The 13,073-nt window shown below is 37.8% G+C and overlaps 1 protein-coding gene across 2 annotated transcripts in view; it reads left to right on the forward strand.

The window, feature by feature from the left end:
• Klhl14 (kelch like family member 14) overlaps positions 1-13,073 on the forward strand; it is a 97,995-nt gene that overhangs the window by 23,328 nt on the left and 61,594 nt on the right. For both annotated transcript variants that reach the window (XM_078030208.1, XM_005337449.5), the window contains exon 3: positions 8,867-8,988. In XM_078030208.1, coding sequence (XP_077886334.1) covers positions 8,867-8,988 — 122 coding nt within the window. The remainder of the gene's footprint in view (positions 1-8,866; positions 8,989-13,073) is intronic.

Raw genomic sequence — 13,073 nt, forward strand, 5'->3', positions numbered from 1 at the left:
TCTTTATGGTAGCCAGGAAATAAAAGAAAGCAAGGAAAATGCTGGCACCCTACAATTCCCTTCAAGTGTATACCCTTAGTAAACTAAAACTTTCCACTAGGTCCCACCTCTTAAAAGTTTCCATTTTTGACAATCTCTCTTCAAACAGATATGAAAAAAAGATACAAAGAACTATATCATGTTCCTAGGTAGTCAAATGACAAATGACATTTTTCATTTGTTCTTTTATTCACCATATCTTATTTCATGCAACAAGCATTTATTGAGCACTTACTGATAACCAAGTCCTTTTTGCTTTTAACTATAGACAGAAATTTCCTTAGTGATCATGCACCTTCGATACATTATGACAAAGGAAATCTTGCAGTTACATCCATTGTAATAAAACTGGATAATGCTCATTCTCCAGTTGCTACACAGCCAGACTCTGGTGGGATGAAGAGGGTGGCTCCAAAGGCAGAAGATAGGATGCTGAGGCACTTTCAGCCACATCTGAGAGTCACAGATAAGTTGTGTGAGAAAACTCTAGAGACATTCCTGTGTGAAATGGAGGAAATAAAACCCATCCTGAGGCACTGGAAAAGGTACCCGAGCCCCCTTTCCTCTACTCTTTCATCTGTTAAATGGGGATAATGATACTTTGTGTTTACCTACCTTAGAGAGGCATTATCAGGTCTATTTAAAGGCTCTTCCCATGAAAGCTGCTGTGTAATTACCAAGAACAGCTATGATAAAGAAACCTAAATACAACAGCAAATCAGCTGGAACAAATTCTCTAGGGAGTTTACTTCTCTGGAAAATTTTAAGAACAGGGTAGCAGCTCTCCTTTGGTGAGCCCCAGGTATCAGTGTGGCTGGAAGTTCAGGGGAGGCTAGCTGACTTTCTGAGGTCTCCTCCTGGCCAAGGACTCAGGATCTTCCTCTGTACTTTTTCCCTATGCTGTAAGCAATTTCCTTTTGAAGTTTATTTTTCAAGTTTTTTTTTTTTTTTTTTTTCAGATCTTGACTCACAAATTGTTTTGTACCTGAAATGAATTTCAAGCAGGGCATTTACCTATGAGAGGAGAGAGAGAGAGAGAGACGAGAGGGAAAAGAAGAAAGTTTACATCATTTTATAGATGATGGATAATGGAGAATTTGACAATGATTTTTAAGAAGAGGATCATTAATGTTAGACTTCGATAAAATGTATTGACAAAGTATGTAGGGTAGCTGGGTGCCGAGGTGCCACCCATAATCACAGTGACTCAGGAGGCTGAGTCAGGAGGATTGCAAGTTCAAGGCCAGTGTTGGTAACTGAGTGAGACCCTGTTACAAAATTAAAAAAAAAAAAGAAAGAAAGAGAAGGACTAAGAATGTAGCTCAGTGGTCAGTGGTACAAAGCCCTGGGTTCAATTAAAAAAAAAATAGAAAAAGTAGATTAAATAGGCATAGAAAGCAGGGACATCATCATTATGCACTTGAGAGAGCCACCCCAGTCAGAGCAGGCTGATGGCAGCTTGATTGGAATGAAGAGAGAGATTTAAGAAGCCCTGCAGCTACTGAATTCACAGAATAGAGTAATAAAGAGGGAGGGGATTCAGTAAACCCTACAGTTTGGTGAGGTTGTGGAGATGATCTTACTTGAAAGATCTGGCAGCCCAGAGAGTGAATGGTTTGAATTTGTCAGTGAAGTCCAGATCAATACAGTTTCAAGAACCCAGTGATTTTAGATTTTTGTTAAACTTAATTATATATATTCTGGCTGTTTATAATCAGTGTAACATATGGTATCTAAAAGGCTTCAAAGCAATCAAAATTCCAAAATTCCAATGATTGTTTTCAAATGAGAGCATTGTAAGGTTAATAATTGTGCATTATAATAATGGCTGTCATTTGTCAATGGATTACTATGGGAACTTCGTAAATATTTTCCATATGTAGCCTAGATGTCTTTAGGGCTTCCCAGATCTGGTATTATTGGCACAAATGCCTCCAATCCAATGGCTTGAGGAAATCCAAACCCATTGCTATGGACTGAATGTTTATGTCCTTCCCTTTCAAGATTCATATGTGACGTCCTAATCCCCAGTGGAACAGAACCTGGATATTGAACCTTTGGAGGGATAGTTAGGTCATGAGGGTATGCCCTTGCAAGGGATTAGTGTCCTCATGAGATAGGAAAGAGCTTGTTGTCTCCTCCTACCATGTCAGCACATAAATAGGAAGCTGGCCCTATCCAGGAACTAAATCTGCTGGCACTCTGATCTTATATTTCCCAGACTTCAAAAACTATAAAAAACACATATCCATTGCTTACACTACCCAGTCCAAGGTAATTTTGTTACAGCAGCCTAAACTGACTCATACACCTATCCTCCTGTCTATGAACTAGTGGAGACGTGTTTCTTGGCTTTTCCTGCCTCCCAGATCACTGACATGCTACCAGACATGAAATTGCCCATTTGTGCTTTTATAAAATACTCAGCCATCATGAGTTTGGTTGAGGGCTCTGAAACTGCAAGGTCATGGGAAAGAGCCATAATTTGTTGAAATCTTCCCCAGCCTCTCCCTACTGGATGGCATTGAAATCATCAAGGTTTTTTCTCCTTTCTCTGGGTAGAGATACTCATTTTTCAAGGTCTCAGCAGCACAAAGGACCTGAGTCTAGAAGATGACTTTGGTCACAAGTGGTAACCACTTACTTGCCCATTACACCTCAATGACTTCATGAAACCTCACAACATTCTTCTAAGATTATTCCCACTTTACAGATGAGGCAACTAAGGCTATGAGTCATCCCAAGGATATAAGCACAACTAGTGGTAGAAAGAGAGTTTACATCCAGGTCTGACTGACTCCTAACTTGAAATTGACTTGAATTTTGAAAGATGTTGTAATGATTACCTAATCTGGTTTACTTTGCCTCTTTAAAACTACTGTTTTTCTATTAATTTTTTGTTTCCAAAAAAGAAGGCCATATATAGGGAATTATAAAGTAAAACTCTCAGTGATTTAGTATCATTTCAGAGAGAATGAGTTAGGATCATTAGAAAAATATCTAAACACAGGAAATACAATTCTTTATAATTTTTAAATTTTATTTTATTTGTATTCTTTTTAGATATGCATAACATTAGGATTCATTTTAACATAAAAGCATGGAATATAATTTGCTCTAATGCAATACTTCCCCTCTTCTTTCACTCCTTCCCACCCTGTTCCCTTCCCTCCATTCTACTAATTTTTTGCTACTTACTTATAAGGTTTTTTTAAATAGTGCCTTGGGCCTTTATTATTTTCAAGTAATAAAATTTGAATGGGGATATAGGCCACCTCTCTGATAAATCTTGCAAAATGCACAAAGGAATGGCTAGTACTGATGGTGACAATGACAATGACATTGCTGCTGCTGCTGAGAACTAGCTTTGGATTAGCACTGATTTAAATGTTCTGCATGTGTTATTTCTTTTAAACCTAAAAATTAAAAACATCTATGTCTTAGGACTATTGTTTCCCTATTTTCTAAACAAGATTAAATAGGGACAAAGAGATGGGCTAAAACTCACTCACCTCAGAAGAGATGAAGCTAGGCATCTTACTTTAGCTCTGAAGGCTGCACCCTTGACAAGTGGGAACCTTCTTGCCTAAAACCAGGGTGCCTTCATAGATGTCCTCAGGAAGAGGGAATTCAATGCCGTGAAGAACAGGGGATTCAGGCCTTGTTCTCACTATGATCATGAATGCTTACAACAATATCTGGAACATAGAGTTCAGTTAACAATTTCTAAATAACAAACGAATTGAAACAAAAATGTCTAAATCAGTAGAGAACATTAAAAACCTTAAAAATACCTATTTGTTCAGAGCTGTTGGAAATACTTTAGTTAGAGGAAATACAAGATAGGAAAATTTTGGCTTGAAAACATCACTTTTTTTTAAAAAAAAATCCATGTTTGTAATTAGTTGGAAGCAAAAATGCTTTGTGACTCCCTTAAAAGACTACAATGATTTTAAGAGACTGTAAAAGGAGAAAACAATGTATTTGTCATCTATCATATCACATGTGTTACAATGTGTATAATTTTGACCTTCACATTTTCAAAGGAACTGAGATAGTCTAAAGTGTACTAAAAGGCAGTGACCAGGATAGTGAGGAAAATTTAAGCCTTTTCAGAGAGAAATATGAGTTTTCAACATGGAGAAGAGGATATTTGGCAAGTATCTCCAACATTTGAATTTCTGCATGCTTCTCTGGGGAAGACATAGGTAGGTTATTCAGCCCAGAACATGGAGAAAAAAAAAATCGAATTCAACTATCCAACGACGACCTTCAATAATAGAGTGAAAAACTAAGATTCATTTGATTATAAACTTCAAAACTCTATTATCTTTAATAATAGAGTATAAGACTAAGGTTTTGAAGAACTAAGGTTCATTTCATTATAAACTTGTATACATAGATAAAGACTACTACTTGTAAATTCTTAGCAGAATTTCTACGTTATACAGAGAACTGGAAAAAGTGAGTGGATCCAGGTCCAGCAATGTATTAGAATCAACTGGAAGTTTGTGGGACAATTTTAAAGCCTCCTCCCACTGAATCATAATCTTTGAGCATTGGAAACTGACAATCTATCAAGAACTTTAAAATTTTAATCCCCTGAGATGACTCTAGTGAACCGCCAAAGTTGGACAACACTGAACTAAAGTACCACAAAGCTTCCCTCCAACTCTATGATTTGGTAATTCTTACAGCATTGTGGAAGAACTTCATCTATAAATGAATAAGAATTATCTGTAGTCTGTAAAGTGAATATAATTTAACCCTACATAGAAAGCTCTAAAGTGCCTGCTAACCAGTTGATTTCTTAAGTAGATTAAAATTCCTTCTTGCAATCTAGTGAATGAAAACTTTCTTCATGTATCATGGAAAGGATAACTTTATCTGGCCTGTTTCCCAACTATTAAGGTTCCAAATCACTGAAATATAAATAAATGAGATTTTACCATATCTAAACACTAGTATGATGAAAAATTTGTTTACACCGGGAGGTTTTAGGTCATCCTTCAATCATTCATCCCCGGAACCAAAGTAGGTATGCTCCTGAGCATACATGCACACATGCGCACAGACACCCAAATGTGACACTTGGTAAATGTTGGGCAATTACTGAGATGGAACAAAGGAGACCTTCAAATTCCATCGCCATTTTAACCTTATATTTTTGGATATAAAAAAATCTAAGAACTCAAGTCAAAGGCATACAAATAATATTACTGATCATGCTGTACTCAGCTTCATGTTTAAATTTCTGTAATTTCTTATCTTCTAAATACATTACTTTTGGTGCTAAAATGAGGAACGAGAGCAATATTTTTAAAGTAATAAAAAGCTATGAAAAGTACATATTAATTTTGACTAAATTGATTCCCTATATAAAGAGCATATGTTGCCCTATGAAGGAGCTCTAATTATGGCAAGAAGGCTACATTTGTAGATTTTGCCTAATCTAAAATTAAACCTGTAAAGCTTTGCTGGAATTATTTAGGAAAAGAATAATGGAAACCCCCTTCAACACAGTTAGATTTTCTTAATTTTATTTTTTCAATTCACGTGCTATTGTTTCACGGTATTTTCAGATTGAAGTTTACACATAGCAAATAAATGGCATGATAATCAGAGGTTCGATATCCAATACACAGTCATTATTATCTGTCATTATTGTCATTGTCGCTATTATAATTGTGCATGGTAAAAAGAATGAAAGCTTTTCCACGGGAATTATTCACGTGTATTACTTTCTAGGAGTAATTGAATAGTTGACGTTGCATTTTTGTCAAAGTAAAATATGGGATGGTTTTTCTCATTTGTATTTTTCTTCAGCAAGAAGAAATGTGGAATAATCTCTGTTAGGTTCCTTTTTCTTTGGATCCAGGGTCTCATAGTTTCATGCAATGCTAAAATGTATGTGTTTTAAATGACAACTATGGGAACTTTCTCACTCCTCTGTAAAATGACCTGCCACGTTAAGGGCTGTTTTGAGAGTCAGTAGGGAAAATGGCAAGAAAACCTCTCAAGTGTGTTTCGCTGTCTATGTGTTCTTCCTTCTGTATCACGAACTTCCCACAAGCTTTGTCCTATTTGGGGTTTCTGTGTGGTTCACCCTCACACAATACAGCTTGAAGCTTTATTTAGAATTAAATAATATAAATGCTGGTTTGGACAATTGTGTAACACAGGCTTTTGAGACAAAAGACTCCAAGTAAAATGCGGTAACAAATTGGATGATGATACAACAGTGCAAAAGATTTGGGATGTGTCTTTAGTCACTAAGAAGGCCATACATAATGCACTCGAAGCACGGACCCTTCACAGAAAACACAACCCATGAGGGTAGGTGGGAGTTCCTTTTCTTCCATAAAATCTACCACATTCCCTGCAGAGACCCACGTGGTTTAGGGATTTGTTGTAGTTATGTGGTGTCTTGCTGTGCTGCTAGGCTAGCCAGCCTGGTAGCATCGTGTCATTGCTACCAGGGAGGAGGTGCTTACCGTTGACAAACTATACAGTGGCTAATGTTTTGAAGGCCTCAGGCCAGTTCGCAGAGGACAGATGGAAATGGCTGGCTTTTTAGGCAGAGAGGGCAAAGACTCAAGATTCTCTTCTCATCCACAAATAAGGGCAGCAAATCACCAGTGAGATTGGTCCAAGGAAGCCAGTTTTATCAATGACTGATATAAACATACTTGGGCCATGTTCTTACGTCCTTGTCATTCATCAAGTACATTTTGAAGCAGTACCTTTATTTATGAATTAAAACAGATACAATTATGATGCTTTTGTCACGATCAGCACTTCAGTGAGTCCTTTTCTCTGTGTCTATCCTGCCCATCTTGGTCTTCTACCTCCTATCTGCAGTCTGGCCACATGTACACATGTGATGTCAGGCAGCTGCAGAATCATGACTTCAGGTGAACAGGTCCGTCTACACATGATAACCTACTGCACCTAAAAGATCTGTTTGCTTTCACTTTGACTTGTCTTACAAAGCAGTTGATTATTTGGACTAAAAATGATAACAAAAGAAACAGCTATATATCAGTCCTGTGAGCATGCATTTATGAAATTATATGGCATATGAATTACATGTGTATTGTTTCCACCCAGTCACTGAAATTCTCAATGTATGGAGTCTTTGCTGTTTCACAGTTTTTGTTTGCCAACCAGCAGTCTATAGGGCATATGGGTGCAGGTCAAGGGCACATTAAATTCAAAGAAGTTGGGTTGGTTGGTTAGTTCATTTGCTTGTTTTTCTTTACACTCAACAGTGTATCCACAGTGTGGCAAAATTAACATTGTAAACTCCTATTGCATTAGTCATTCTTCTTTAAGTACAGCTCCCTCTATCGATGAGTCTGGAACATAGGAGTTTCTCCAGAAGATATTTCCTAGTGAGACATATATAATGCATTCAGTGGCACCAGAGTTTCATTATAGGAATTCTCTAGTTCCCTTTCTTCATATGGAAATGTTTCATTAACTGTATTAAGTTAACTCTCTGAATGTTAGGTTCTTAACCAACAAACAGTGCTTCTCCACGGGGCCTATTTTGCCAAGCATCCTTGAATCGGAAGGGGCTGCATAGGTAATAATAGATTCAGAGCCACACTATGGGTTGCGATCATATGTAAGAGGAACCCTTTTGTATTTATTGACTTTTTCCTTCAATCATGGTCTTTCTGTTTCTCCCACCACCACCTTGAGCCTTTCAGGTAAATGAAAAGTTCAATTATATGTAAAGTGACTGTTAAATCAGCAGGCCCCTTGTGGGGGTCTGGGCCTCCTCTCCCTGCTTCAGTGGCACGTGTGCTCAATCCATTACTATTCCTGAGGGTTGTACATCCATCAGGTCGCCTCGCCGGCCAGGGTGCATCTTATAGCTTTTACTGCATATGAGACATTGCAGGCCTGTTCTCAGGCAGACTGGGAATCACAGTCACGGTTAATAGCAGCGAATTGCCAGCTCTTGATGGGTGGGTAGTCACTCCTTTCAGTGGTTGCCCCCTGGGGGAGAAGGTAGAAAAACAGAGGGAGGGAATTAGAGTGACTTTGCACAGTTGAGCAGGTTCATGCCGCTGGATCAGTGGCAAGCATTGGCAGGGCTCCACTCTGGGGAGGCTCACAGCAACATCACAGTCTCATTTTTACCAATTGGAGCTTCTGTATCGCCAGTGGTGCACAGGGGGAGAGCAGAGGGGAGGGCGAGCTGGGAGTGGGGGAGAGGGGATGGAGGCAGAAGTCTAAGCTAAATTAAACAAATGGGAAAAAAGAAAAAAGTTCATGTTCAAACTGGTTAACCCATCCTAGTTAGCCCTGTGCTACTAATTGTACCAGACTGGTTTTGGAAGTTGCCTGAGTGATTAAAGAGTTGGCTCACAAACTCTCTGCATAACCTTAATTTTTTCAAGGTTCTTTGAGTGGAGAATGGCTTATAATAATGATTTTGACTAATACGATTTTTGACATGCAACTTTAATGCTTAACCTTAGTACCACTCCAGAGCATTCCATGTGTGCTCAGCTGTAAAGAGTGATGATTTAAAGGGATAATATAAGAAAAAGGTCGTTCTAGAATGAACCTCTAACAAATTGCATAAAGGGAGCTTATTATTCCATGAGTATAGGGATATGCAGTTCTTCTGATCATTTTTCTGCTTGGTTCAAAAAAAAAAAACTGTTGAGACATGAATGGGAAAAGAAACAGGAAAAAAATGAAATAGAAATCTGCAAGCAAGGAACATTCTTTTGATGGTTATGATTTCGTTGCCACTAAAAAGACTCTACAATAATGTGGTTATTCATCTCCTCTTTTGTTTTGGGTGAAGAATTCGCTCTAACAAGAAAATGCTGTTATTGGTTGGAGGGTTGCCGCCCGGACCTGACCGGCTCCCCAGCAATTTGGTTCAGTATTACGACGATGAAAAGAAGACATGGAAAATACTCACAAGTGAGTGACTTATTTATTTACTCACCTATTTATTTCAGGTTAGAGCTGTCTTGATGAATTCGAAAACATGGTTAATCAAATTAGACATTTTATTGATTTGTTACCCTGCGGAGGAGGTTTATTTACGTATCATGGGGGAATTTAGAGTAAAAGACTAAATTAACATTGCAGAGGTGGCCAATTTGGTAGTTGAATAGGCCTAAATTAAAACTGGCCTCAAATCACTGTACTGGTTTATGTTTCTGTGTGTGTTGGACAAGACAGGGGAAGTAGCGATCTTCCCCTAAAATTTCTTTTCTTTTTTTTTTTTTTTGGTTGATTGAAAAATGAAAGGTTGGTTAACAGCACTAGTAAGTTTTCTCTCCTTAAAATGGTTGCTGAGTTTTCTGTTGCTGTAACTAACATTCATTTTGCTTTTTAGACATTTTTGCTCATTAATCAGGCTGTGGAACCAGGTCTTTAGAGAAATGTCCCCTCAGATGCTCCACAGCTTGGATGGACAGATATATTCATGGCCTGGCCCAGCTGCATTAAATTGTACTTGCAAACTTCCAGCCAAGAGTCTCCTCCTCCCCTCCTGAAAGGGTGATTGTGTTTTACAGCAAACCTCTTGCCTTGGGCACTGAGATTTGGAACTTATTGTTATATCGGTTATGATTCCCAGTCTGACTCAGTCATGGAATCAAAAATCATCGTTTCTTGAGTGCAGCAGGCTGTGTGCACCAGTCCCCTCGTGGGCACAGTGGCTGCACTGGTCAATAAAACTAAATTTTAACTGTCAAAATTGCCCAGAGCTGTATAGATAAAATAATAAATGAGCAATTTTGATCCATAAATCAAAGCCATACATTTAAGACCAACAAAAGTAAAAGTCAGATTTTCTTATTGCATGTGTCTTTTAAGCAGTTAGATATTTTACCAGAGTATTTTTAAAAATAATTCCCTTTGCTCTTCCTGAAAGCTCTTTTCAAATTATAGAAACAGGGCCAGAGTTTGCCCAAAAGAGCAGAAGAAGAGGTGCTAAGACTTGTGAGGTGGTGCTTGTGATAATACATTTCGGAGCTGGCTCACCCCAACAAAACCTGCAGTATCATCATCCTGGAATTGCAACAATAATGCTCCCTGACACCACTGAACTATGATTCTAGTAAATAAGTGGTGGAATAGTAATGGTGAGATTAAGATGAAGGAAGGAAAAATAAGTTAGAGATGTCTAAAGATATTTGTTCTTCTTTGGATGAAAATACCATTAATAGTGGTTTAAACATCTGAGTGAGTGATCAAGCTGTATTTTAAAGATTCATCAGAAATGAAAACTAATGTAAAACCAAAGAATCAATTTGGGAACACCTGATCAATAGAGAAAGTCTACATAGGATGATCCATGGAGACTAGGAGGAGAGAAAAAAGATGAAGGTCAGAATATTCTCAGGGAGAGATAACAGAAAAAAAATGTGCATAAGGGACAGGGAGATATTAGACCCTACTACTAAATGACATTCATTTGCAAACCCACCTGTTTTTCCAAATATACCAAACTTCATCCAATTTGCTACTTATTTGAAGTCCTCTAGTAAAGGCAAAAAGATTGATTAATAATACCTATGGAAAGTCTTATGTTCATTTTGAACCTTGGTCAGAGATAGATTGATCATCAAACTTCTTGCCCAAACTAGGAGACTTTTGAGCATGGGAAGTGGGATCTACTAATTAGGTCAGGTCAACACTTATAGACTGGAATAGATGATCACCCCATTGCCTGATTTAACTTCCTACTTGGGTATAGTAAGAGCACATGAACTCTGCATCCTGGATCAAGCCCAGATCTCTGACTTTGAGCAAGTCATAAATATATTCTGAGTCCTAGTTTATTTATTTTGTCAGTCTTTGAATATTTTTTTTAAATGACATTGCATTTATAAATCATCTATCATGTAGCATGCACTCAATAAATTGTAGATACTTTTGCTCTTATTTTAATACCACTGCCAATATTAGCACAGGACAGTATCTTTATACCTTAGAAGCATCAGTCAGCCCAAGCCCTTTGTGCAAAGAGGAAAAAGATAACTCTGTAATGGAAATGACACTTGCACCCAGTGCTCCAGAGGAGAGAGCCTATTGTCCATAGTTTTCATAGGTCAGACGTTATAATCTACAGATTAGGAAGTAAGCATAAATGGGGGTCTTGGCTCATGCCCTCAGATTTGAAATGAAAGGAAATAAATTAGTATAAATATAGAAAAGTTCTTATAATATAAATATATTTAAAGATTTTGGAATGTACTTCTATACTCAAACTCAGAGCTTTGAAATAAATTTCTATTCTTCTTATACTCTTCATCTCACTAGGACTTGAACTTCAAAAAAATTGAGTTTATTTCCTGCTAGGCTGTGACTACAAGGCCCCAAGTGAAGGCTTATTTTTCATATTTGTTGAAAAAAAAGTAGGCATTTTAATCTGGATAATATCTGTTATTGGTAGTTTGTATTTTTTAAGTAAGGCCTTTATTTGGCCAAGTTGAAGGAAGTCAGGTAACTGACACGATTTCATACTATTTGGGCCACATAATCATAAACAAAGAAACGTTTCTCATCAACTAAGAAAATATCCAACTGCACCCCAAATCCAATCAAATGTTAGGGATTTCCAAACTTCCCACTGCCCTTCTTGCCCCAGAAGTGCTAAGCTAATTTACTAGGGAGGTAAGGATGATGGTTGAAGGGAGGAGATGGCCTGCCAGTTTGGAGTCTGTTTATTTATTGAATGAATGTCTCCATACAAACTAACAAATTAACTAACAGACACCTAACACCTGAGGTTGGGTGGTGCTTCTGAACCTTAGCCTACTGTGTCTGTTTTGCTTGAGCAAACATTTCTCAGCACCTCTGACAGACAGGTTCCTCTTTAAGAGATGCCATTCTACAAGCAGAAGCACAAGCACCTGCTTAGGGGTGCCACACTATTTACACATGTTACATAACACAGAAGAATTAAAAGGACTTTGGAAACACTAGGCAAGGCGGAAACACTTCAGTAATAATACATTGAACAAGTAGAGGTAAGTGAGAAGGAAAAAGTGGTTCTGTATAACATAAAGAAAACATAATTCAAATAGTTAACCAGTCAATGGTTTGATCCCCTCAAACAGCAAAGGGACAATTATTCTCACTAAAAAGACTGTTTTGGTGACATACTGGCACCAAGTGCATTTTTATCTTCCTTCTTAAAATAATCAGTTAATATGATGTGGTAGAATTGATGTTTAAGAATGGTGACAGAGCCTGCCCCCACCACCCAGCCTCTATTGGAAAAAGCCTTGAGAAATAACATGTAAAAATGACCGTAAAGCCCCTTTGTCAATGTGAGGTGTTCAGTAATCACAATAAAATTGGGCATTGTTGTTCTCTTGCCTGTTAATAATCAAAGGGAAGTTGAGACGCACTTTCGTTCATTTTTATTTTACAGTGCTGCTTTTCTTGCATTTCTCACTCCTGCATGCAGTCTGCCGTTTCCTTCTTAACTTATTAGAAAGCAATACAGGAGACATGAATAATAAAATGGCCAACACAAGAAATATGCCTTCTGTACTTTGCAGGCCCTCAGTCCTCTGCTTAAAGATCACACAAAACAATCCACATCGCCACCGTGTACCTCTAGGACAGATTTCTTACATCCCCAAATTTTTATGAAGACCACAGGAAGATGCACCCTACATTTCTCCCCATGGGATAGCACTGAAGGTCTCTATATTCCATTTATATTCCCAGATGATTGATGTCTTTACTGATGGGTGAAGACATTTTCCAGGAACTACGTTCCTTTTTTCTATGTTTCAGGTAAGAGATTTTATTTATCAGGTGCTTCTTCGTTGCTTTCTTTAAGCAACGACAGAAAAAAGACTTCAAAATACTGATTTATTCTTCCAGATGCCAATCATGGCTTCCCCTTAATCACATGACCACAAAAGCTATGGAGCTCCTTCTGATCCCTCCCACTTTCTTTTATTAGATGCAGAGGAAGTGCCCTTTGTTCCTCTTCCTTTCAGTTCATTTGCTCTACTTTTTGTGTGCTTTCTGTTTTC

The sequence above is a fragment of the Ictidomys tridecemlineatus genome, chromosome 13, assembly GCF_052094955.1.
Source record: "Ictidomys tridecemlineatus isolate mIctTri1 chromosome 13, mIctTri1.hap1, whole genome shotgun sequence".
Lineage (NCBI taxonomy): Eukaryota > Metazoa > Chordata > Mammalia > Rodentia > Sciuridae > Ictidomys > Ictidomys tridecemlineatus.